The 27,706-nt window shown below is 35.1% G+C and overlaps 1 protein-coding gene across 6 annotated transcripts in view; it reads left to right on the forward strand.

Annotated features, from left to right (window-relative positions):
• SLTM (SAFB like transcription modulator) overlaps positions 1-27,706 on the forward strand; it is a 68,749-nt gene that overhangs the window by 1,237 nt on the left and 39,806 nt on the right. For 2 of the 6 annotated variants that reach the window (XM_070578902.1, XM_008526753.2), the window contains exons 2-9: positions 513-600; positions 10,195-10,259; positions 12,920-13,117; positions 14,030-14,077; positions 21,866-21,893; positions 23,289-23,703; positions 24,306-24,355; positions 26,518-26,636. In XM_070578902.1, coding sequence (XP_070435003.1) covers positions 513-600; positions 10,195-10,259; positions 12,920-13,117; positions 14,030-14,077; positions 21,866-21,893; positions 23,289-23,703; positions 24,306-24,355; positions 26,518-26,636 — 1,011 coding nt within the window. Of the gene's footprint in view, positions 1-512; positions 601-10,194; positions 10,260-12,919; positions 13,118-14,029; positions 14,078-21,865; positions 21,894-23,234; positions 23,704-24,305; positions 24,356-26,517; positions 26,637-27,706 lie in introns of all 6 variants that reach the window. The other 4 variants (XM_008526754.2, XM_008526752.2, XM_008526755.2 and 1 more) reach the window with 3 other exon arrangements.

Here is a 27,706-nt window from a genome sequence, read left to right on the forward strand (position 1 = left end):
GGGCATTGGTGGTAGGAGTCGATGGGTGGGTTAGAGAGAGGGTTTGTTTTCCGCTGGGTTTTCAGTTTTTGCATCAGCGCAATAATCTGCTTTTTCATCCCTGATTATCTTTCTGGTTTATTTGAGTGAGCGTTGGAATGGTAGTAGAGGAGAAAGAAGTTTGCATTATAGAAATTAGGAAAGCTCCTTTTAGTTATTTACTTCCGTAGCTAGCAACTTTTCTGCAATCGAGAATATTTAGACTTTTGTTCAGTCTGATAATACAGTATGTGATATGTAATGATCTCGACTCGGTAGAATTTAAAACTCCTTGTGATGTGATACCTAATGGTATTTCCCCCCGAAAGTTTCTCTCCTTCGTGTAGTTTAATTGCTCTTTTTTGAAGTCGGTTTATGAAATGACTGGCAATTCTAATGTCCTGAGGCTTGAGGTTTGCTAATTTTTTTATTTCGTTTTTATAAAATAAGTTTAGATAGATTGTGTAGCATATTAACTTCTCTTTCTAATGTAGGCTATTGAAGAGGAAGGAGGCGATCCAGATAATATTGAATTAACTGTTTCAACTGATACTCCAAACAAGAAACCAACCAAAGGCAAAGGTTGTTACGAGTTATGAACATATTTTAAAATATATTTTGGTTATATAACTTGCCTCTGCTCTTGTGCCACTTGCCCTGTTTATATAGTGCTACTCTTTGCTATTTCCCTCTGGCACTCTGCCTTCTTGGGTCAAGGAAGAAAAGTTACTTTTGCCAGGCTCTGGGTGACTTGTAGCCCTTAAGATTTGGCTGAAGCTGACCTGAAAGTGAGACCAGTTCTTTATTGCTTCCGAAAAAATTACAAAGTTTCCTAATGTTTCTTCCTTCATAGTGTGAAGCCCTGAAGAATAAAATTCAGTTTCATACATGTCTACCTTGCCCCACAATTGGCAGAGTATTGATGGAATTCCTACCAAATCTTTCACCTTGGCTCCTTGCTGTTTTTCTCTAGTAAATTAAAATTCTATAACCTTTATGTTTAGTATTTTGTTTGACTTGGTGAACTTAATTTGCGTTTATGCCATTATACATTCTAATTTTCAGTGAAATTCCAAAAGACCTCACCAATCATACTAACAAGGTAGGGAAAAAATCCATGATTAATTAGCTAAAAAGAGGTTTTAAGTTGTAGGGATATGTTAAAGATTTTGATTTTATAACTTTTAAACTAGGCCAGAATATATTTCCAGGATATGGTGATTTAGTGAATAGGTAAAAATGGTTTTAAATTAGCATTTGGACAATATAAATGGGACTTAGATTTTTTAGAAGGTTCTGGTAAGTGAAATCTTCACTTGAATAATTAGAAATGTCTCCCTCCCTTGCATAAGGACAGTGGCTGAGGGTGGACATGATGGTGGGTATCTGGATTCTGGTACCTACCTACAAATTTCATGTAGAGTGTGTCATAGACAGCTGCAGCATTTAAAAAATCTACCTTCCTTTATTGTTTTAAGCGGTGCAAGTGCTACTCTATCTGCTGTGGACCAGACTGCAATTACAGTGAAATGGTTGAATGGATCAACCTTGAAAAGAAGGGAATATTAAAATTTGATCTTAAGCAATCTGTGTGGGTCTCAGCACCAGGCAGATCTTGATGCCATCAGTTGAGTCCGTCGGTTTGCAAGAGTCCCTTATTTCTGCCAAAGGAAATTGAAAAGGGCCCAGAAGCATTTCCTGGGTTGGATGGGAATGGCGAGGTGGAAATAGAGTTTAGAAGAGTAACAAAGTTATCTTGAAGATCTGTGGCTTTTAATTTAACTCTGACTCAGTGTATCTCTCTGAGAGATACATTTGTTTCACTCGGATAGATACATCTCCCTGTGTTTTGAGAAGCCTCTGCTGGCAAACCAGAGGATGTTTCAAAATGAGGAAGCATAAAAAATTCAGAAATAAAGTACATCAGGAATTAACCATGTTTCTTACAGTGATTTTCGTTCATGTCATTTATTTAGCACATTGTGATGGTTTGACAGATGCTGTGTATTGTAGTCCCAAATTATTTGAGCTGATAGTAATTTTAGAAATTTATATGTATATATTATATATATAGTCAACATGTTAATTTTTTCTTTTATATGAATTATAAGGATACTTGAACTTTATTTTTCCGTAACTCTTATGTTAAGGTGTCATTGGAGTCTTTAGTTACAAGTTGTAACATTTAATCATTTGTCTGTGGCAGGCTAGTACCGAGTATTTCATGAGACTTGTTCTGGGACGTGCATGATAGATAGCTCCTGTCTCCTTGAATTCCACTTATCATTGTTCTGAAAATCCTATGAATTAGAAAGAACGTAATGTAAATCCTAAACTAAGAATCTAGTTTGAATTAATTGACCACTAAGATGCTTATAAATAAGGTTTTTTAAAATTTTAATTTAAGTTTAAAATTAATTTTTAGAAATCAAATTTGAATAGGGAAACTTTTAAAAATATCAATAATTAACAGATTTTTAGAATCAAGGATTTCAGAAATTAAACATTTTAGTGTGATCTCAGTTTTTCAGTCTAGTTGCTGAATTGCTACTTTACGTTCTTTTTGCCAAACCTCATTTCACTTAGCAGTATCTCCCTTGAAAATAATCTCACCTTGGTCATATAATTTTTCCTTCAATGGGTCTGTTTTGTTTTTTATAAAATTGGAAATTTTGTTAGATGTCTGTAAGGCTCTCTTAGCTCTGAAATTTAATAATCATATATATCCAGGAGCCAGAATAAAAATGCTTTCTGTTCAACTAAAATAGATGTATAAGGAAGGAACCGGAAAGCTCATAGGTCCTCAGTCAGTATAGATGTTCGTTAGCACAGATGATTAGACAAGGAAAAGAGCAAAGAAAGGGATTACTTAGAGGCAGTCATGTGGACACCAGCAGGACGCATCATATAGCAGCTTGTCAGGAAAATAAATAATTCTTATGGTAATCTTAATGTAGCAAATAAAAGTGAAATGCTGTTAAGAAAGCAAGAGAGAAGCTTCATGGGTCTGGAAAAATTACTTAGGTGAAATATTAAGTTCATTCTCTTATAATGCAGGGTCAGTATTTCTTTATAGAATTTTGTGTATGAAAATGGTTGTTTAGATAGATTAGAGGAAAAGGAATCTGCGTTCTTAAGTATACTGTGAAATATTTTTAAAATGCAGTTATTACAAGTAGAAACTTGTAGTAAATGTTGATAATGTTATAGTGGATTCTAATATCTGTAATCGACATATTTATGAAATCCGTTTGCATGCAGTTAATCGGGTGAAACAGTTTGTAGCTTAGATTGGGTCTCCCATCTGAGTCTTTTTACACCATTTGCTATGAACTTTTTAATAAGTAACCTAGAAGAAACCTTCATCAGTGAGACTTACTGTCGTATTATTTGGGTGTGTGGTAAGAAAGCAGTTAAACAGGTAGAACTAACACCTCATTAGCTTGTTTTAGAGATTATAGATTTAAAGTTTCTTTTGATTCACCTAACAATGGCATATCATATTCTTTTGGATTTTCAACTTTTAGAGTCCCCTTTAAACTTTCGCAAAAGCTTTTTATGTGGTTAATCAGTACAGTATTCAGAATTATGTATAATGCAGTATTACTGATGGTGAAACTTGTTTGCAATACATGCAGGCTTTAAAAAGATTCAAAGTGCTCTATAAAATATGATTTTCCCCCTATTGAAACAAGTATAATTTGGGCTTATACGTTTATCTAACCATCTAATGCCTAATTTTGTGTGGAAAATATTACAGACGATGTAACCATGTTTATTGTGGAAAGCTTTCTAAAATTTGTATGTCAAATGAGAATTTAGTAATCAGCCACATAAACTGCCTTTAATATAATATGCTGTCATAATGTACTGTAACTCTTGCCTTTTTCTGACTGCAGTAGGTTTGGATGTTAAGTAGGCTTTACTGAGAACTGGCATTGAAAAGGGCTTTGGAGACTGAGTTGTCAGATGTTTTGGGGTACTTACTAGCTAGCAGCTTTGGGAGGGTGAGGACATAATCTTTTATTCACAGTAATCTCTGTAATGCCTAGCATAGTGCTTGGCACATAATAGATACTCAGAAGATATTTGCTGAATGAATACTGAGGTTCATTTGATGGCTTTCTTAGCAATTGCTTTTAAAAATATCTCTTTTGGCACTTATTTTAATGCATATTTCTTTGTGGGAATCACATATATCAGAGATTAATAGTCTTCACTGTCTTCCAAACAGTCTTTCTTTTTAAGGTGCCTTTCTCCACACACTAGTGCCTTCTCCTTAAACCCTGATATGGGAAGTATATTTACTTTTAGAACACGTGAATCATTGCAGTGTCCTTTTATTCCTCACCCCGTTGTTGCTGTGTTGGAAAGCCTCATAACTTTTGCTGGAGTATTGTCCAGCCTCAGAAGCCGTGTATGTCATTTTCATTTCACGAAATCAGAGCCTTTTACCTCAGCCATTAAAGCCTGTGTTTGCCTTTTGCAGTTGTATATAATGCATTATGTTTATCATCAAAGGACTTATGTACTTTTTTCAGCTATTTTATTATAGCAAATACAGAGTGTGTCAAAGATCCAGGTGGAGAGATAGGTACAGTTTTCTAGTAATTTCAGATGGTGTGCTTCTGCCAAGTCGGTCATCTTCTAGGCGTTCTGAATTAGGGGAGAGGACTTCAGACTATCTCCCCTTAATGAACTCGTGTAAAATAAAGTGTGAATTGTCCAGGAATTAGAGGAAAGAGGAACCATTATTCTTTGTTGGTGGCATGAGAAATGACTTTTAATGAAGATGTTGAACAATGGCTAAAGGGTTTAAGGGTAGAATTTACTTATTAATCAACTATACTATAATTCTCACATATTACAATAAAAGCGCCTCAGTATCATGCAATTCCAGGAGTTAACCATTCACATCATAAACTCCACAGCCTGAGTTAGCCTTACGTGGCAGTCCTGGTACCCTGGAATAGTCGTTTGCATTATGGCTTACAGTACTGTTTTCCAGATTATAAAAGTGAAATGGTTTCATTTTAAAAATTGGATAACCAGAAAAGTACAAAAAAGCGAAAATTGCTCATGATTCCACCACCCTGCATTTATCACAGATAACATCTTGTTGATGTAAGGTGTGCACATACATGTGCATGTACTTTTACACTTATGTTTATGTTTAAGGTTTTTGTTAAAGGATTTTTAAAAAAATTTTTGTTTCCTTTTCAATGGCTAAAATAGGCTTACAGCATTCATGATGTCTGGTTAAAAGTAGATAGAGCTTAAGTTTTCTCCAGTCTAGAGAGCCTGGAAACAATAACCTCCGTCTTCTGTTCTGCTCACTCTGACTCTAGTTCTGCTCAGTCGTCCTAGCCGTTCTCAGTCTGCTCTCCATCAGAGTCATCTCGGTTTTGAAGAATGCACGTACCAGGCTCCTGCCCCCTGAGAGTTGGTTTTGGTTGCTCTGTTGGAGACTCAGGCGTTAGTATGTTCTGAAAGTTCCCCAGCTGAATCTCATGCAACTAGAGTTACTTGAAATGTAGCATCATTTTCACTAATCTTTCTTTCTGCCCGTCAGTTTGAAAATTGTTTTACATACTTTACAGTCTTCAAAAAACGTTCATATTGCTTTGCTTCTCACAACAGTGCTGAGGGTTAATCAGTAGTATTCTCTTTTTACTGACAGAATGGAAAAGTAACCCATTAAGAACCCAGTTACATTTTTACTACCTGTTAAAATCTGTGTGTGTGTGTGTGTTTAGTTTGGTTGTCTCTAGATGACAAAGTTGAGATTTTTAAAAATGTACTTCTGATATTTTCAGATTTAGTATAATGAGTGTGAATTATCTTTAGTGTAGATTTTTAAAAAATTATAAAATGATGTTGGATGACTGCTATGTTTAAGACAATGTACAAGGCCTTTTAGAAAAATGATTTTGTTAGTAAAATATCAGTTTAATTGAAGAGAGGTTAAGACATGTACAAACAATTAACACAAGGCATAGTGTATTATTCTGTTAAGAATACTGTGTGCACCTGGGGAGAACTTTTTGCTGGAAACATTAATGTTTTTGGTTAGGCTTATGCTCTAAATCTTCCCCTCTCTTCTCCAATAGAAGTTTTGTGACTGAACATTTTCTATATTTCATAGCTTATGTAAATGTTTAAGAGGAAAAGTTACTCAGCCACCAAGTTTTTGGGCAAAATTACTTTAATGTTTACTTAAGTGGATTTTTTTTGTTTTTGTTTTGGAAGTATTTCTGAACTTGGAGAGGAAAGTTGCAAACCCTTATAAAGACCAGTTTGCTGTTGGAGGAGAAAACCAATTTACGACCCAGAATCTTTTGTTGATAATTCTGAAATAGAAAATTTCTGAAAACAGATAGTTTTTTCTTTAGTTTGGTGGTAAACATGAGGCTATTTACAATGTTGTTTTATCCCATTTGATGTGAATATGGATATATTTCATTGCACAAATATTTCTGTGATTGATTGAGAGATGCTGTTCCAGAAGCCGCTGGGAGGTTTAAATTAATAAATAGTATCTACACCATTGTACTCTTAAAATCTGAAATTTCTGAATTCTGAAACATGTCTGGCCCCAGCAGTTTCATTAAGGATCTGTGGACCTATACAAATCCATGTTGCTTGAATAAGGAGCTGTTTCTAACATCGTCTTCCTTGGTGTATACATTTTTACTTTGCCATTTTACTTTAGACTCTGAAATCATGACAAGAACATTGCAGTATACTTTATGTAATTTTAAAATAGCCATATGTTACTACAATAATAGTTTAAGATATGTTAATTTTGCTTCCTTTTTTTGTTTTGTTATTCAGCCTATCTTTGCTGCTCAATTTATTTTCTAGTTTTTTTCCTCAAAGCATTAAAGTGAGGCTTCAGTCTCCATTAAACGTTGAGTTAGCTCCCTCATCCTTGTTATGCTGCTTTCCTTTGGACCAGTTCACATTTCTGTGGCACATCCCAGGTTCCCTGAGGGATGAAAGATCAGTTGAGTAATTTGCTGAAGGAGCTTTGATAGCACAGGCTCAAATGGGAGATGGGGACAGAAATGGTTATTGACTGTGCAAAACTGTGTCCAAGGTGGTGTTGCTTGTTGGAATTGAAGGGGGATTTGGTGGTTCTTTCAAGTTATTTCTCTTCTGTGACATCATAAAAGTTAGGAATCTGTAGATTTACTTTGTAGCGTCATTAAAGTTGGAGTTTACAGTTCTTTCTGATGGGATGGGGTTGTACCCGATGCTGGTTTGACTGGCATGTCACTTCTTACCTGTGTCCCAGTGAGGGCCGAGTAGAAATCCAGACCTTGTTTACTACTAACGTCCACCCTAGAACTTACTCCGTTATCAGCCAGGAAATATGTAATGCTTGAGAACCTGCTCATTGTATAGCATGGTACTAGGTTCTGGGGTGAATACTGAACATCATAGCTTTTTAAAATGTGAGTTATATTTTGTATGGGGAAGGGATAATACTTTTTTCATAAAGGAAGAAATTACAATAAAGTTTCTAATTCAACATGTGTAAAACAAGCCCAGAGTTACAGACTGTGCAAGGAGTCAAAGCTAGTGTGTAAAATTTCAGTTTCTTAAATACTGTGTACCTATTAGGTTATTGCTACAGTTTTACCACTATGTTTGAAAATCCTGTCCTTGTGGTTTTTATGTTTCCAAGAGGATGACACATTAAATGTCCAGTGCTTTCATGGGATACAGCTATTAAACACAGTAAGAGAGGGCAAAGGTGGGCCTTCTTGTGTACCTCCGCCTCTTATTGCCTTTGTCATGGGACAAGTTATGTAATCTCTGTGAGTCTCTCATTTTAAAATTTTATAGATGTGGCTTTTAGAGCCTCTGTTTACACTAAAAGAACGTTTTTAAAACTGGCACATTGGAGCTAGGTTTTGAGGAGTGGGAATTGGCGTAGGTTTCAGTCGAAGCACTGCTTTTACTAGCTTGGTAATCTGATTAACTTTTCAGCATCAGTTTCCTCTTTTGCAAAATGGGAATAATAGTTTGAGTAGTTATGAGGATAAAAATAAATAAATACATTAATGTCTGATGCATTTATCCTAGTGCCTGGACCACAGAAGCCACTCAGGCAGTGGTAGTGACTGTTGGTGGTGTTTTTGTTGCTATAATGTAATTTGACTTTCCTTTAAGTAAGCTCATGCAAGTGAAATTCACCATGGAGTGTACATAGTTTGTCCTTATGCTGAGGGCTGTCCTTTCAAAGACAGTATCTTTAAATTGAGTTAATGAACCACTCCTTACTAGAATAATGTCTTTTAAGTAGGTCATAGTAAGATGTAGTGGAAAGAATTTAGGATGGGAAATGAGAAACCTTGGCTTCCAGTTCTGACAACGTCATTTGGGCAAGCTATTTAACCTCTCAGACTCATTTTCCCTTTTGTAAAATTATGATTACCTGTCCCTGGAAAAATCAGTTGGGTTTTTTTTTAAGTGCTTTGCAAATTGTAAAGCAGTTTATAGTTGTAAGGAGAAGACAGTATTTACAAAAGATCTGAGGGAATTCTCCCCAAAGCTCTACTCTTAAGGGTTTATGGTGGGTAGGTTAGGGGGCAGAATCCTGTATTTTTAAAAGGCTTATTTCTCCCAAAAGACAGCATCTTGAAGGTTTTTGTATTATGGAACTTTCTCTCTCAGAATGTGATAGAAGAATTTAGTGAGCTCTTTCTCATCTGATACTGTTTTCTTTTTCAGGGAAGGAGCATCTTTACTTACTATTTTTTTTTAGTAGATTAATAAACACTTCCTGATGAACAGGCTTTCTTAGTTGTTGCCCTTCTAGTAACTTCTAATTTCTATTTTCCTTAAAATGCAAACACTGCATTCTACACAGGAAGTGAACACCACACACAGCCCCTCAGGGACAGGGACAAGCAAGCTCTCTGACCTCAGTGGGTAAAAGAAAAATCTCCACTCTTAATCTTGTTTTTTCATGCCTGGAAGGAGCGGGATCTGGTTTCTTTTTTTATCCCTCGTTCGAGGAAAGGGTTTTGAACTGGAAGTAGATGAAAGACAGGGGCTAGTGAGGAGACTAGGTTAAGGGAGGTGTCCCAACTTTTTTTTGCCATTACCTCGCAGCTTTAGCCTCTACGCTGGGGGTTGTGGAAGCTTCAGATGGATACATGGCAGTTCCTGTTTTAGACCAAGGGAAAACTTGATTAGTTGGCCTCAGGAAAGAACATCCATTCACATTTCAAAATAAATGAATTAAAGAAACATTTTTTTTGATACTAAAGGTTCAGCAGCTGTGTTTTTTACAGCATTTCTGATACATTATGGGTTATTAAAAGTAGGTTTTTGTGGACTAGCCTGAAAACATAAACTTTTAACATTGGCTCTGTGGAAAACTTTTTTTTTGATGTGGAGAACATTTTTAATGTTTCAACTACCAATTTGCAAAGTTTCGAAGATGAGGGTTGGGTTGGGGAGGCCTGTAGTCTGTCTGGAAGCTAGTAACAGTTTTCAGTCTAAAGTAATTTCTAGTTGCTTTAAATCATTTAAATCACTCATTATGTTAAGTGCCCAGCACTGTTTATATTTAGGCCTTTGGAGAAATATAAAATAAGCATAAAAGCAATCACTGTACTTAAGGAATTTATTTTCTAAAATGGTGAAGCAAGATGTACTTGAGAGTACAAGGCAATGTATAATGAACCGATGGGTTGTAAGGTGTAGATTCAAGTGTGAGGATTGTATTTCAGAGAAAGCTTTTTGAAGAGGAGAACTTAGGAGAGGTTTTGTGGGGGATATGAATCTTGAAAATAGCTATCAGACGTCTGGTTATATAAACAGAATACTGTTGAAAGGTGTTGCTACTTCTGGGACAATTGAGGATAGAGGATTTTAATGGTGTAAAGAAAAACGGATCATACATGTCAAGTCAGTTAGATGATGAGTTTGTGTGGAAGACTAATTATTTGTACAGTTTATTTTAGTGAAACAGCATGACATTATTAATAAAGCTTTTCAGTTGGGGACAGCTGTGACTGGCTGGTTTATAAGCAGTTGTTATTAGCTTTGTTAGATGATTTGGGCGTGGAGACTAATACTGTGGGGTAAAAGTCTCTGAATGTTTCTTTGCTCTTGAAGTCATAAAGGATCGGTTGTTAGCCCATTTTCCTTCTTTCGCAGGTAAAAAACAGGAAGCAGATGAGTTGAGTGGAGATGCTTCTGTGGAAGATGATTCTTTTGTCAAGGTAAAGTGTTAATTACTTAGGTTAAGATGTTTATTTTGAGCCTAGTATTTTGCATGATGAATTCATGCATTTTACCTCAACAATAGATAACTGAAGTCTGTAGGTAAAATAAAGAGAGAGACTTATGTAATGTTGTCAATCCCATTAATTCTTATAGTTGAGAAATATAAGAAATAACTTTATCTTTAGTTAAATGAGACATAAAGCTAAAAATAATAATGTTTGTCCAGGCCTTTAAGTGGGAATCTGAGACGCGGGCCAGAGGAACTGCTAAAGGACAGTCGTCGTGTTAGCTCCTGGACAAGGTGCTGCGATGAAGGATATTGATAATTTATTTTTCATTGCCCATTGCATTTGGCTTTTGTATGTAATATGCAGAATTTAGATTACTGTAGTCCTTAAAACGGAGAGAAAAAATTGCTGATGTATTGCTACTTGATAAAGATCAAATTAAGAAATTTGTTTTGCCCTTTAAAGATAAATAAGCTAAGTCTTTTTTGGCTAAAAGATAATGTATTTCAAAACTGACCAGCCAGAAAAATAAAGTATGTAATTTTAATTGGGGTTGTGGCAGTTCCGTATACTAAGTTATTTTTAATCATAGTTAGAGGTTTTTTCGTTTCATTTTCATTTTAAGGAAATGTGATCTGCTACTTACTGATCATTTAGGTCTTAAGCATTGTGGCATTTGCAGGAATTATTTAATGAGCAGAGTTCTTAAATTATGTACATTATACCCCCATATGTTCCATTTTCTATGTCCAGTTAGTCCACATTGTCATAACGTCTCTGGATGTCTGTGTGCTCCACCGTGAAGTCAGCTCATGTCCATTCACCCACCCATCTCTCTTACTGCCTTGCTCTCTACCCTCCCCATATTACACACACAGCACAGAACCACACACCCCGTACTTTGTTCCTTGCACTTTGAGGGTAGGCATAGAGAGAAAGAAATGTTTGGTTGAAGAGTTAACCCTGAAATCAGATAATTTTAGGAAATATATGCCCAGGGATCCATTAAAATTGATGATTGCATGCCTGTAGTCAGTTTTTGTTTGAGCCTTTAAGAACTCTTCAGTCTCAGTATTCTGTCATCCTTGTGGTGTATCTTCTATTAGGTGTGTTCCTTTATTCTTATTTTCTCTAGTTGTCTTCATTCGTGAGTGTATAATTAAGCAAAAATTATCCATAAGCTGGAAAAACATTGTGACTTGGGGAAAAAACCTTTTAATTTTCAAATGTCTAACTTTCTTTTAGCTCTTCAATTCATAAAAATGTTATAGTCATTTGAAATGTTATGAGGAGATATATATTTCTATTCAGCATAATAGTACTGTCTCTTATATGTGCTGCAAAGGATGCCTTTTTCTTTTTAAATGAATCTGCTCATAATGTCAAGCAGAACAAAAGAGCTTTTTGTAAAAATCCTATTTAAATTTATCTTTAGTTTCTTCTTCTTCTTCTTTTTTTCAGTTTCTTCTTTATATTTCTCTTCAGCTTTGGAAGTATCAGCATATGTGATGTATTTGATAGATATTAAGTGAATATACTTTCCTTGTCTCCCAGAGTTGGTAATTTGGGAATTTACACAATAGTGGTGGGTAAATGTCACCTATTGCCTAGATATGTGAATAGTATAGGAATTGCTTCCATTTATGAGTGAGGAGACTAGTCAAAATGGCACTGAAGACTAGATGAAATTCCCTCAGTGACTTCCCTTGATTGTTTTTTGCATCTATTCTTCTCCCGTCATACAACCACCTACTCCATTTTCAATCCCGAGTGTTCCCCGACTCATACGTGGTGAGGTTGGGCAAAGCTCCTGTCACAGAGAAGCCCTCCTCCCCAAGCACTCCTGATTCCAAAACAATCATGTTCCTTCCTGTACCCACCTCTCAGAAACTTCTTTTCCCTCACTGCAGCTCCGGTATGAGTGATTAATAGTCATGCCCCCGCCCTTTCCCCCTTTTAACCCAGAAGTCTTTTCTTAAATCTGCTAGATTTACTATAAGAATAGGAAAGGAGGAAGGAATGTTCATTGCTTTCACCTCTTTCTCTGCAGTTAATCAAAGAGGAAACTCCGCAGATGGCTGCTTTTCTTAGTTTCCACTGAAGTACTATGTATCCATAGACTTTGAAGGGCAAACAGACATTCCTTCACAGAGACTAAATTAATTATTTGCATATTTTTCAAGAACAGACATTGGTGTAACAGTTGGGATTCCTTATTATTAATTAGAAGTAAACTTTGTGTTATAATGTATAAGACTTCCAGGGTCTTTGACGTAAAATCAAACACTTGGAGAAATCAAGTCATTTCTTTGAAGCCACATCTTCTAGGACAGCTCCTTGGATGTGACTTGGTAAATATTAAATAACTGCAACTTGAGAGCATCTCCGGTAGCAATCCAATTAGTGGGAACTTCAGTGTGAGAGATTTGGGAACTCAGATGTGTGGTTTAATGGCATTGATATTGGATCCCCTTTATTTTTAAAGACAGTTAATATGTAAGGTAAAATGATTGAACTTTGACTTTGGGAATATTGTCAAACTATGATAAAATTAAAACATTTAGAGATGTAAATTACCAAAAAACATTTGGTGGATAAGCCTACACTCCTTTGCGTCTAGTTGTACCAAATTTTCTTACCATTAAAAGGACTGTGAATTGGAGAATCAAGAGGCACATGAACAAGATGGAAATGACGAACTAAAGGACTCTGAAGAATCTGGTGAAAATGAAGAAGAAAATGTGCATTCCCAGGAGTTACTTTCTGCAGAAGAGAACAAGAGAGCTCATGAATTAATAGAGGCAGAAGCAATAGAAGATGTAGAAAAAGAGGACATCGAAAGTCAGGTCTTTAGCCAGTTTCTTTAAAACATGACACAGATAAATTTAAGTACTAAATAATAAGAAGTGTTTTTTCTAGTTCAATGTGGAAGTCTCAGAATTTTCAAAAAAAGTATTTTTAAAGTTATTTATAAATCACCCATAATCCTACCACCTAAGAGGACCTTTTTAATTTTTGCTTATTATCTTCCACATGTGTTTATATTTTTTCATAGTAGTTATTGTGCCATAAATTGCTATTTATTCTATAAATATTTTCACATAACATATTATAATGACTTTACAGTCTGTGTGTTATACTGTAACTTATTAGACTGCTTTCTGTGTGTCTAATAGCCACTACTTTAATTTGGGACGTTGAAGTTATAAGTTGTTTGCTATCCCACTGCGAATGAGTGTACCAATTTTCCTATGACCTTGTCAACATTACCTGGTGGTAGTTTTTTTTTTTCCTTTTGCTACGTTAGTAGATATAAAAAGATTAATTTGCATTTCTTTGGTTATTATCAAAGGTGAGGAAATTACTTATGAAAGTTTAATTTAAAACCATATAATTTCAGAAATCTTTTCTTTAAGTGAAATAGGTCATTTGTCGTGCTTTGAACTATGTTAGTATGTCTTAAGAAAATCAGTGGATTGGGGAGTTAGTATTTGTTAGTATTCATGCTTGGAACACTTTTGTTCTACCTAGCTTGATAAATGAAGGGCTCAAGGAAGAGATTTTTCTAATTATCAATGTGACTAAGTCTTATGTTGACATAAAAAATATAGTCTGAATTATTAAGCATTGCCTTAGTACCCACAGTATCATAGACACTACAGAACATGAGGCAAGTGATAATCGGGTATAGCATAAAAGCATTCTCGTGTTACCCAGATGTTTTGTAAAGCAAAGCTATTGTATACCCTTTTACTTAGGAAATTGAAGCTCAAGAAGCTGAAGATGATACCTTTCTAACAGCCCAAGTAAGTTTATATTTAGTCCTATGAATTTAATATTGTGGGTGGAAAGGCTTGGAAAAGGAATCTTATTTTGATTTCATCATTCTTTAATTCATAAAACTGCCTTAAATTTAATGCTCCGTTTTTTGTGTGGTGTGTACAAAATACTTAAAATTGGCGGCTGAAATTTCTGTTGCCGCAAAGGTAATTAGAAGTTACTATAAAATCTACCATTTTCAGAATAAAAATAAAAACAGTCCATCCTTTCTGTAAAACATAACTCTTTTTTCTTTTTGAGAAGTCTATACTCTCCTTGACTTTTTTTCTGTCACTTTGGTATAAAGTAAAGCATTTTTAGAAAGTTCTAATCTAATATCCTTGTCAAAGCTTTATGTAAATTTTTGTTAATTTAACACTCCTAGAATGGGCATAGTATTTATAAAAAGTACAAAAATCTCTGTTCTTGAAGTTTACTTGCAGGGTGTATGTAGAAAATGACTGCTCTTCTGTTGTGTGTTAAATTTTGTTTTTGGTATATGTGATATACATAGTGACATTTTAAAGCATAACTTACAGATGCTATAAACAAACATTTATAACTCAATTTCTGGAGTATTATTGGGTTTTAAAAAAGATTATCCTTTGTCTCATATCCGTATTCAGGAACCCCTTGTTCATGCACCCTCTTAGTGGATACTTTCAAATAGTATACTTTCAAATAGAGATAGGAGGTCCCTCTGTTTACTAGATTTAGAAAAAATGGTGATCAGGTCTGTTATTTCCTCAGTGTTATATTTACTAGAAGAATATATAGTGGGGCTTTATTCATGGACTGCTTAGCTGATTGCCTCTGCTCATGCTTTCTTTCCTGCAGCTCTCTTGCCTTTGAAATGCTGGTGAGCCATAAATGCTGGTGAGACTCTGCATTGGCTCTCTGTGTTTATTGCTGAGGGGGAGAAATTACATTTCAGGGAGAAATGTTTCTGATAATTTGGAATATTCAGGAAGGAAATGTTAGAACTGTGAAAGTCTATCCCCAAGTATGTTCATTTCTGAGTGATAAAGAATAAGATGAGGAAGATTAACTCTCAAACAGGGGGAGTTCTTTTCTAGATTACTAATTTGCAAAAAAGTTGGAGTTGAGCTCGTCATGTTCTTGGCAGCTAGCTTTTTAATTTCCATCTAGGGCCACTCCTACAGTTTTGCAGGTTATGAGTTGTGTGAAGCCTTCATATCTAAGGGTCCCCATTCACATAATATGTTTGCAGTATGTTTATTGCAAAATTTAACACATGGAAGTAAACTATCTTAAGAAATGGGTGCTTCTTTCTAATTTTCACAAATTTTTATGGGCTAGAGATGGCCTTGCTCCCATTCCATCCTGAGAGTGAAAGAACAGTTATTTATTTCTCATCAAGGGGCAAGTTTTGCCTTATTCTATCAAAAGATAGGGAGATTACCTCTTCAGAGACGGTTTCTTTAAGTGAAATAACCTTTACGTCTTGTGAATAATGTATAAGGGAACATCTAGAAACATGTGTAGATGTATGTGGGTTCCATCGTGATCTAATGCTTCTAAACATGCCTACTGAATCTGTCGTCTTACTGTGTGCATCAAGGAACACTACATAGTCACTATTGCCCAGCTTCAGCTACTGTCTGCTCATGGGGAGTCTTGTTTCATCTGTATCTCCATTCACTTTCCCCTTTCTGCATTGTTTTGAAACAAATTCCAGACACCATATTTTGCTTAAAAAATTTGAGTATATATCTCTAAAAGAGAAATCTTTCATTTTTTACACTCACTCCTAATATAAAATTTTTAATATCAGATATACAGTTGGTTGTGAAATGTTCAATTGTCTATAGTTCTTTTTGTTTTTATAGGTTTTATTTGAATCCAGATATAAATGTGATCTATACATCGTGATTCATTGAAGTGTCTTTTAATCTATACATTTTCCTTCCATCTTTTTTCCCCCACTATTTTATTCATTGAAGAAATGGAATTGTTTATCCTATAGAGCAAGTGTTGGCAAAGTTTTTCTTAAAGTACCAGGTAGAATATATTTTAGTCACAATGGGCCATATGGTCTGTGTCACAGATATTCAACTCTACTGTTGTACTGTGAAAGCAGCCACAGATAGTAGGTAAATGAATGGACATGGCCGTTTCAATGAAAATATTTACAAAAAGAGGCATCTAGTGGAGTTTGCCACCCCTTGCTGTAGAGCTCCCAAAGTCTCTATTTTGCTGATTACATTCTTGTGGAGTCATTGGACGTGTTCCTCTGTTTACTGTATTTCCTGTAAATTGGTAAGTTGGTTTTAGGATCTGGAGGCTTGCCGTCCAATTCAGGGCACCCTCCTACTCCCCCCAAACACTCACACCTACTTCATAGGTAGTATTGTATTCTTCCATTTGGATATATATAATGTCTGGTTGTATCTTCTTAGTGGTGGTACCAATTATTGATGAGCCATACCCCATTGATTATGGTGATCAAAGTGGTGATATTCTATCATTTCCCTTTTATTTATTAGCTGGCGTGTTACTAGAAAGAGAAACTTCTGCTCATTTACTATTTGATTACCCAATGGTACTGTTTAGAAAGGAAAGTCAGGATATATGTTTGATTCTTTTCCTTTTATTTACCAATTTTCAGAATAATGAGCTGGTTCATTAGCATCTCCAACAGTGATAATAAAGTTTTTAATTTTTCCTTTTTTCTCCCTTAGTTTCATTTTGAACTTGTGGATTTAAACATGTTTAATGTATTTCAGTCCATCGTAGTTATTATTCTTATTAATGCTCAAATTGTCCCTCTGTAGTTAGTTAGAGCCTCTTCAAGTTGGCTCTTGAGTTCTTTCAACATAATCTTAGTAGTCTTTGATTGCTCCATTGCTTTCTGGAATGTAATGATGTTCCATTCCTGCTCCAGACCTGTAATGAGCTGTTTTTTCCTTTTAGGGGTAGATGGTATTTCAAGATGACAATCTCAGTGGTAGGGATGTTCGTGTTTTCTAGGCCTTTTCAGTATACAGTGCTAGGGAATGTGTATGGGGTTTTTTTGTTTGTTTTTGTTTTTACTTTTAAGGTAAAATAGATTTTGAGTTCATAGGGCTACTTCTAAGTTATTTCCTTTATCTCACAGTACACAGACAACAGTCTTAGAATGATAATACCAATACCACCACCAATATGATTACTGAAAATAATTTAAGATTTTCTTTCCCCAGTTATGTCTGTCCTACCGATATACCCCTCTAGGAATGAACAAATTACTGTGTTTTAGACTAGTTCTGCTCCGTACGGTTATTTCACCAACTAATACATATTTACGTTGCCTTTCACTTTATTTTCAATATTTAAGTATTACTTTAAAAAATTTTAATCTGCAACTTTTTGTGAGTCTATAACTATTTCAAAATAAAAAGTTAGAAAATTTAATCTAATTTTGTAATTATTTAAAATATTTACATGGTTCCAAAGTCAAAGCTACAAGATAAGATATATTCAAAAAAGTCCCTTTGACCCATTCTCTTATTGGTAAACTTTTTAAAATTCGTGATTTATCCTTCTATTACTTGCTTTAAGAAATACAAGCAAATAGGCAATATTTTTGTATAAGGATGTATTTCTTTAAAGCCAGTCTTCAGGCCTTCATGTGATGCTTAAATCTTTAGCCTTTAGGCGTTAGCCTCTAGGCAGTTTGTCATACTAGACAGAATTTGGTTCAAATTTTACTTCTGTTACTTACAATATTGTGACTTGGGCAGGTTCTCTTAGTCAATTTCTATGTTTATAAAATGAACATTATAATTCTTACCTGCTAGATTGATGTGAGGATTAATTATAGGTCCTGGCACATGGTACATGTGCAATTAATGGTTATTTGTAGAATTGCTTTACCAGCTGGAAGATACCAGTTACTTGAGAATTTTCTCAGAAATGTTTGTATTTGCTAATGCTTTACTTCTGTACGATTTCCTCTAGTCTCAGTCTCCTCAGTCATCTTTGATCACGTCATGTATGTTCCTTTTTCTTTTTCCCTTTGCCCCTAAGGTTTCGCTAACTTGAAGGGCCTCCCCTTTTTATGTTGTATGAAGTCTGTATACCTGTCAAAGCCAGATTTATCTTTCTCCTCATAAAGTTTCCTCTATTCTCTCTCTCTCATGTAGTGCTTTGCTGTTGACAGAGAACTTTACACCCATCGTCTTATTTAATCCTGTACTTCCTATTTAGGTCATATGCGATCTCTACTTTATAGGTAAAATTCATATAGATGGATGACAACACCACAGAGTAAAACTGTTTCCGTAGAAAAGACAGGATAAATACCTAGGTGTCATGCTGCCTAGTCTGGTATTCTGTAAGTACTCCACGCTGGTGAATGTGGTTCTCTGAATTGCGTCATTCTTACGCAGTGCTGCAGTTAAGTCCTTTACAGTATATACAAACGCCCTGTAAAACAGCAGTGTCTTAGACTACCTTTATTCAGTAGATTTACTCAACAGATTTTTATTGAGTGCTTATTATGTGCCAGGTATTTTGTATTTCCCACCATCTTTAGCATATTGCCAGATAGCAGGCAGTTAGTAGTTTAGGGTTATTTTGAAGGTTTGTAATCAGTCAGGTTGAATACAGTATTTACATACAATTCAGGAGAAAGGAGGCCTTGCAGAAGAGATCTTCTTAGCATATATGTGTATCTGTATCACAAGGTTAACCTAGAGAAGGTAGTAGAATGGATATATAATAAACATTTTGTTAAGTGAAAAATAAGTCCTTGGCTTGTCTTTGTCTCTTCCTAGCCGTTGATGCTCCTAGGATGAAACAAAAATAGAAACTTTGTATGTGACTTTCGCCGTTTGACTAACAGTTGTAGATCCCACTACAAAGATGAGTAACATGAGTACCTACCTTACAGAGCATTTGCTTCATTTTCATATGTGAAATATTATATTTTTTCAAGACAAACTGAAAAAGTAGTTAATTTAAAAGGATGCTTTACATTGTATTACTTATTTACTATATTCCTCATTCTGAAAAATACCTGTTTTCAGTGGAGGAAAATTATTTTCAAATAAGGTATATGTCATGTCTGTACAGATAAATCGTTTAGACAGGAAAAATTTTCCATTGTCTTTCTTGTATTTCCTGGTTTGTTTCTTTATTGCGAGGATATGTAGGCTTGTTTAGGAGTTGTGGTTTAACCTTAGTAGTGCTGTATTTACTGCACACACTGAGCAGTAAAACAAACATGCGCTGTGTGGCTCGGCTTTCCTACGTTACCCTAGTTGTTTTCGTGCTTCACCTCCGTTGTAATCACTTTGTTTTCCAGAAGCTGGGTCAGACTGTTTTCCCATTTCAGTCTATGTGATAAGGCTGCTGTTAGCACTATTTTGAGGAACTAAAGTTATGAAACCCTTCAGAAGACGTGTTGAATAATTAGGAGAAATAACTAAAAGCTCTTCAGCAAAATAAGGCAAAGCCTTACCAATTATTTTAGCAGCTAGAAATAACATTTCTAATTGGCAGGAACTACACAGCAGAAAGGATTTTGTTTTTTACACCACAGTACTTTTTAAAATAGCAAATAATTTGGCCATTTTTTTCTTGAACCTATTGATACTGCATCTCTAAAAGAATGACTTGAAAGTGGTGTGCTGTTGGCATCACAGGTAGACAAGGGAGAGGCAAGTTGTGTTCTTGAAGTTCATTTGTTCTGCTTTTAAGTAAAAGTTAAGGTATTCCACTTTACCCCTCCAAGATACATTACTAAACTAAAAGAGTTTGGAAGAAAAAGCTTTATCGATCCTTCTAGGCTAACACATTGTTTCTGTGCTGCCGCTGCCTACCACTCCACTCAAGTTAAAGCATTTTCTTTCCTTTCCAAATATTGCAGGTTAGAAATGTAATGACTAAAACTAAACTCCAGTACAAACAGTTTGTTCCAGGACAACAATTAAGAGATTATTAGAGCACAGTTTAATGGATTTATGTGATAATAGGATTCACATTGCTATCAATCCATTAATCTACTTGTTTTGGACTATTTTTCTTCCTAAGCTTGTGGCTCTGTTGTTTCAATGTTTTTAGTTTCCTTCGTAGTACTTTAGTGTGTAAAACAATTGGTCAAACCCTAATTGGGGCACTTGCATGTTAACTTAAAGTTGAAAAATCTTCTAAAGTGATTTCTTAAAAATATGATTGTTATCCAAATGTAATTTTGAGCATATAGTAAAATATTTGATATTTTTAAGGAATGCATGCTTTTATGTGAATCTAAAATTGTGTTATAAATATGCTATTTATAGTTTTGTTTACAGTTCAATTTTGCTTCACTGCTAGGCTCTCACTCTAAGGCAGTAGTTCTTTTTTTTTTTTTTATTTTTTTTGAGGAAGATTAGCCCTGAGCTAACTACTGCCAATCCTCCTCCTTTTGCTGAGGAAGACTGGCCCTGAGCTAACATCCGTGCCCATCTTCCTCTACTTTATATGTGGGATGCCTACCACAGCATGGCTTTTGCCAAGCAGTGCCATGTCCACACCCGGGATCCGAACTGGTGAACCCTGGGCTGCCGAGAAGTGGAACGTGCGAACTTAACTGCTGTGCCACCGGGCCGGCCCCATGAGGCAGTAGTTCTTATAGTGTAGTCCCTGGACCACAGCATCAGCATCACCTGGAAACTTGTTAGAGATGCAAATTCTCAAGCCCCTCTCCAGACCTGAATCAGAAACTCTGGGGTTGGTGCTCAGCAATCTGTATTTTAACAAGCCCTTCAGAATACAGGACTGTATTCTGATACAGTCTCAGAGTTTGAGAGCCACTACTGTAAAGCCCCGTACTGTAAAACTCACACCACCTTGACTGAAAATGGTCTATTTTTACTTAGTTTTTATTTTAAACTATTATAAACGAAAACATCCATTATTGAAATCATCATGTGTATTATTTTGCTTATTTGTTATGATCTTTAATTTAGGGAAATGTTGGTTCTTTCTTGATGTGATTACTTCAGTGATTTTTGCAGTATTTGCTTGGTAGAATAAATACAGGTTTTTCCCTTTGCGATATTGCTGTTTTTGGGCTAGCACATGCTTAATTTTAGACTAGGTGAAGATATTCATATTTTTAAATCAAAATAATTTTTTAAAAGTGTGTGAGTTGCTTGTTTTGATTACCTATAGCACAAGTACCATTTTTAAAGTGGCTGCCCACCAGTGTCTATGTGACAGCTATGAATTCATTTTCAACAGATAAAAAGGAGTGAATAATTTGAAACTAATTACTTTGATAACCATTCTTCTTACTTCTGGGATGCCTAAAAAGGGAGTGTTTTTTTGGGTTTTTTTTTTTGCTTATAATATGCATTCAAGCCTTTGAAAGTGTATGTCTTTAGGTTATACTTTCGGGTCCTGTTTTGAATAGTACGCCCTAACAGTGCCATTGAACTTAGCCACATAAAATAATCAGGTCAGTCTTTTTATTGGCAGCTCTTTGATATGGGTAAAATTCAGTTTGTGTAAGCTAGTTTTGAAAACTGAAACTAAATAATCCAGTTTGTTGTTGATCTAATCATTGAAAGATTTAACTGTTTTCTTTTCTAAAATTGTATATACCAGACATGTGCCACATTTCTCTCAAAGGGCTCTGGTTCTGATTGGAATATCCTATATTTGTTAGTGATAGATATCCCTAATTATTATTAACTTACACACCAATTTAACCTGACTGATTTTGTACTATTACTAAAATCCAGTTTTAAATGAATTCATTTTACATTTGATTATTCTTTGAATTTCAGGATGGTGAGGAAGAAGAAAATGAGAAAGGTATGTTTGATGCTAAGTAGAGTTTAAAAATTGCTGACATTTGGAAAAACAGTAAATTATGTAAAAAAAAAAAAGCATTCCTTATTTGAAGGCTTATTTTTGAAATGAGTTCATTTTCAAATTTATCAATTTAGTGAATTGAGTTAGCATCTTGATTTTATTTTTCAATTGGTTTTAATTTTTCTTTTTTAACACTTGCGATATGTTCTAACCTAATGGTACATATCAGTTACTGTAGTGGACAATGCCATTTTAATTTAACCCAGTTTTTAATCTTATTTTTTAAAATAACTTCTAGCATACGGTAAGTTGATTACATCCTTAAGACTGGCACTGCAGTAACTCATACGTGCTTATTGGAGTCCTGGTGTGTAATGGATAATTAACTTTAAAACTAGTCCTAAAAATGGTGGGTGATCAGGAGACTGACTTTTTGTTTGCTGCTCAGAGAAACTTTCATACAGTCTTCTGACAGTTTTAGTAGTTTAGGAGACCTGTCTCATCCAATACAATTCCAGGGACATCAGTAGCAATATATATGGTCTGTATGAGGTTATGGAAGAGTTCTTGGACAGAAGTGAAAGGATCCTACCTTGGACTAGCAAGGACGTGGAGCAGGTTCTAAGCAAGGCAGAATAAAAAGCCTAGAAGCCATGATGAAGTCAAGCTACTGACTGCAAATCTCACATGCCCGAAGCCTTTCTATCCTGGGGGAACGCAAGATATCTTTGAAAATGGTAATTGCGGGACTGACTGGACAGGATGAAGACTGGAAATAACCAATTTCCCGAATGTTATGGAGCAGGCCACCTTTGGAACCTTCTGTAGCAGTTTTCCATCCGATTCTGGACTACTCAGGAATTGAATAAGAAGAGCGAAAAAGATGGGTCCCTGAAACACGTTGAAGACTGATTGATAGCCTCAGACTGTGACCTTTCAAGACGTCACCATGGGAATTCTGAAGGTCATGAGGGTTAACTCCCGAGATGATTGGAACATTGAATAACAAATCTGCACATTTGTCACTATCTCATGGAGGAAAAAAATCTTCCATATGCCATTAACTTATAACCAGAAATGAAGAGCTGGTATCCTCAGGATGGAACCATTTCCTCACTTTTGTTGTTTGGTATTTATATGTAGAAATCATTTTTTCCATGAAGAATAAGTGATCCTGGGTAAAGGATTGTTTATGTTAGTTAATACCCTTGTGTTTTTTTCCTAACCTTCCATCAGTGCTAATAACTGGCTTTATATTTTCTAGGTCCTATTCTAGCTTATGAATATGAAATTGTTTAAACTTCTTGTTTTGCCATATTTATTCCTGTTAAATCCTCTTAGATATAGCAGGTTCTGGTGATGGTACACAAGAAGTATCTAAACCTCTTCCTTCAGAAGGGAACCTAGCTGAGGCTGATCACACAGCTCATGAAGAGATGGAAGCTAATGCGACTGTGAAAGAAGCTGAGGATGACAACATCTCGGTCACAATCCAGGCTGAAGATGCCATCACTCTGGATTTTGATGGTGATGACCTCCTAGAAACAGGTAAAAATGTGAAAATTACAGATTCTGAAGCAAGTAAGCCAAAAGATGGGCAGGACGCCATTGCACAGAGCCCGGAGAAGGAAAGCAAGGATTATGAGATGAATGCGAACCATAAAGATGGTAAGAAGGAAGACTGCGTGAAGGGTGATCCTGTCGAGAAGGAAGCCAGAGAAAGTTCTAAGAAAGCAGAATCTGGAGACAAAGAAAAGGATACTTTGAAGAAAGGGCCCTCGTCTACTGGGGCCTCTGGTCAAGCAAAGAGGTTTGTTTTTCTATGTCAGTTCTTTACGATACTGAATTCCAGCATTCAATAAGATCACTCTACATTAAGGGGGTGGCTTCAAGACCATGTACAGTAATTAGTACTTATGATCCTGCCTATAAATATTTTTGACCGTCATAAGTTACTTTAAAAAAATTTTCAAGATCTTCGTATTATGCAGTGTGTCCTACTGATTGCATTGTCGAATTGTCAGCATATATTTGGTTTTTTTTGTTGTTTTTTGTTTTTTTTTTCAAATTGACAATTTTTTTGTGTTTTATTTTTAAAAATCCTTGTGATGATGGTTAATGAACAACTGTCAGTCCTAAGAACACAAAATGAAGTCAAGTCCCAGTCCTGAAATCTGGAGAAGATGGCCATGAATAGAATTTTCAGAAAATCTAGATCTTCAGGCATCTTGGGGAGAATCAGTGCAAGAATCCTAAGGGAATCATTTGTTCAAATAACCTAATCTAGGCCTTTGGAATTGTTAATTTGTATGAATAGCACTAGTTTGAAATATAGTCAATATCAAGCTGTTCGATTTTTGTGTTTTTTTTGTTTTTTGTTTTCAATTTTCTTCTGGTGATTTGCTTCTTTAGCTCTTCCAAGGAATCTAAAGACAGCAAGACATCATCCAAAGATGACAAAGGTAATGGATTTTTTCCTATTTATTTCAGTAATAAATTGCATATTTTCATTAAAAAGTAATATTTGCCTGGGGTTTTCTTTGACATTTAGTCCTTAAGAATTGATGCACTAAAAATTTTGGATGGCCTTTGTGTAAACTGTGAAGTTAGATTACAGTAAACTCTCAGTGTGATTGAAGCATTACCCTTTAATTACTGACTTTGTAAACTGGGCTGCGTATGCTGAAAACCCATTTGGTATGTCTTTTTATCATTGTGTGGAAGCAACTATGTTGAATGTTCATAGAGAGATTTCATTTTCTTAGATTATAATTTCAGAAGTATTTTTTCTTTAGTCGCAGTCATTTGTGACTCCTACATATCATCGCCACCTTTTCCCTGTTCTGTTTAGTAGAATGTGTGCTCTAAATGATACTTGTGTATAGTTGTGGAGTCCAGTAGTTAAAAGAAAATCAGTCTGTAACATTTGGTTTTACTTTTTTCATTATTTAAATCAGGGCACACTTCTAGTAATGTAGCCAGCATACAGTGTTGTAGTTCCTCAGAATTTGCATTTTAGTTTGACTTATTTTGGGTTAATGGGTGTCTTATGTAGGAAAGTAATTTTATTTGAAATTCTTGTAAGCTTAAAGGTGCAGTATTTGATTGCTTTCTGTACTGAGAAGTCTCTAATTATCCTGTGGCCATGCACTATAGTTTCTTCTTGTACTATGCTGTTTACTTGAAAAATATTTCTTGTTTTCTAAAAAAGCATTTTAAGGAAAAATAACACTATTAAGGTACTGCAAAGTCTTCAAATGCCTCTTCACTGCCTAAAAAAGAAGTGTTATATATCCTCTGGTTGATTTAGTGTATTTTGTTGATATATTTTAGTAGTTGGAAATTTTGGTGATTGATTTTGTAATTGACAATTAATTGCAATACCCACATCCCTTAAAGTTTTGGTTAATGGATTGGATATAATAAATTTATTAAATACAATCCTTTAAATTTAGAAGATTAGTAGTCGTAATGTTTTCCTGTTAAGATTTTCTTTTTCTGTAGTTAGAGAAATAACTGGGCCCAAATGTTACTGGTAACATAAAAAAGAGACACATTTCTAGTTAACATTCCATAAAGTAAAGCAGACCCTTTGAGAAATGTGTTTCTTAAGAACAGAAATGCAGCACCCATTAATACTTATCGATCTCTGAGTCAGGTATGTGTCGTCTCCTCGTAAGTCTGCCCTGACAGTAGTTTCTCAACTAAAACTTGTGGCATGTAATTTTTTTAAAGCTTTGACAGTTTTACTCTTTGTACATATAATAACTTGAAGTTATAAAAAGTGTTACCTTTAATTGCTTATGTACAGTTTTTCTTAAAGTGGGTAAGAATTCTTTTCCAAATAAAACCAAATGAATGAAAATTTCTCTTTTCTAAAAGCGCATTTGAAGAAAAGCACTGAAGAGTGACTGGCTAGGCCTATATTCTAAGGAGCGGCATCTATATGTATGAAACTGTGATTTGTGTATGGAAATAGTACAGAAATGATGCATATAACCATTTGCCTATTCTAAAGGATTTCCAAGTCTCTGGTCTTATTCTTGTAATTGATTTGTTTTAGAAGATTTTTTTTTTTTAATTAAATCCAGAGTTCCCCAGCTGCATGTAATCCCGTTTTCTCTCCCCCTTTCTCTAATAGAGAATGAAGATGAGCTGGTTGGTTAGTCTTTGTTATTAAACATTTAAATTCTTGGAAACAGTTTCTCTCTTGCTTTGACTTTTCCCTCTTGCACTCCTAATTTCTCAGGATCTAAAGCCCACAACAGCTGTAGGTAATTAAGCAGTCTGCCTCCTGGTTGCCTTCTGTTCAGTGCAGTGGGAGAGTATAAAGTATTAACAGCAAAAGTTCAAGACACATAATTGATTTTTTTATCCACTTTGACTTAAAACTCATGCAGTAGGAAGTGTACAAATGTTCAGACTTTTTTCCTTGTTAGTTGTATTGTCTGTTTTTGTGTTTGATTTTAATCATAGAGAATTCATAGGGTTTTGATATAGTAAGGTCATACTATCAAAATTAAGTGAAAGGATTTTATGATTTTGAGAGAATGTGGCCCTAATAATTTTGTTAAAAAACAATTCCGATTGAGATACTTAACCATCTGCTGTAAATGTGTTCTAGGAAGTACGAGCAGTACTAGTGGTAGCAGTGGAAGCTCGACCAAAAATATCTGGGTTAGTGGACTTTCTTCTAATACCAAAGCTGCTGACTTGAAGAACCTCTTTGGCAAATATGGAAAGGTACATTCTTTTTACCTTTTTATCCATCTTTCTAGTATCTCCATTTGAAACAGGGATTGTATTCAAGACAGTATTATATAAAATCATCTAATTTCTTGTTTCTCTCAGGGATGTTATAGGCATAATTTTTGAGTTTTGTGGTAATGGTAAGTTTCATAATATAGTCTCCCTTTGAGCCCTGGGGATCTTTGTATTAAAAGCTCATATTCTGAGCCCATTTAAGCCAAGGACTGAGTTTTATTCATCACATTCTTCATGACTCTTCTAGGACCTAGAATTGCTGAGGCTGATCTGGTCATCTGGAAAATATAGTCAGACTAACATTAGACAATGACATAGAGAATCACAGGAAACCAACACTGATGTGGTTCACGTCATGTATAGATTCCAGTACAGTGGTGGAGAAAAATGTAAAACTGATGAAAATATGCTTAATCAGAAGTTGTGATATGTGCTGCAAAGGAAGAGTGCACAGTACCAAGAAAGCAAAAGCAGAGGCTTTGCTGTGGTTGGTTCATAGGAAAAGTTTCTCTGGCGTATGAGGGAAGACCTAACAGAAGAGAATAGTCAATAATTAAATGAATTGAATATTGAGTGAATAGCTGTCGAAATGAATTGTAGCTGATCTGTATCCCTTAGAGCACTCACTAATTCCTCCCTTACATTTTAGTTTTCAGTATTCATTATATATAATCTACTTTAGTGTTTTTTCTTTAGCTCTTTGATAGCAGGGACCTTATCTACTATACTTTGCAAATGGTAGGCTTTCAAATACTTATTAAATTAATGACCAGTATTGGTAAATAGTCATTAATGAGTGTTACAAAAATCTATCTTGTTGATTTTAGGAGTTGTTTTTTCTTCTCATTTAATTAGAGAGTTGCTTGAGTGTTAAGGAGGTTTTTGTAGGTGTCAGATACAGAACACTGAGAACTCTAGTCCTGTAATCAGCTGTGGCATATTTTTTGTTCTATTTTCAATAATTTATTGTTAGAGATATAAAAACAATATTTTAATGTTCGTATTTATTAGGACTAAAGCTGTATAGGGGTACCACTCAGTTGATAATA

The sequence above is a fragment of the Equus przewalskii genome, chromosome 1 (assembly GCF_037783145.1).
Source record: "Equus przewalskii isolate Varuska chromosome 1, EquPr2, whole genome shotgun sequence".
NCBI lineage: Eukaryota > Metazoa > Chordata > Mammalia > Perissodactyla > Equidae > Equus > Equus przewalskii.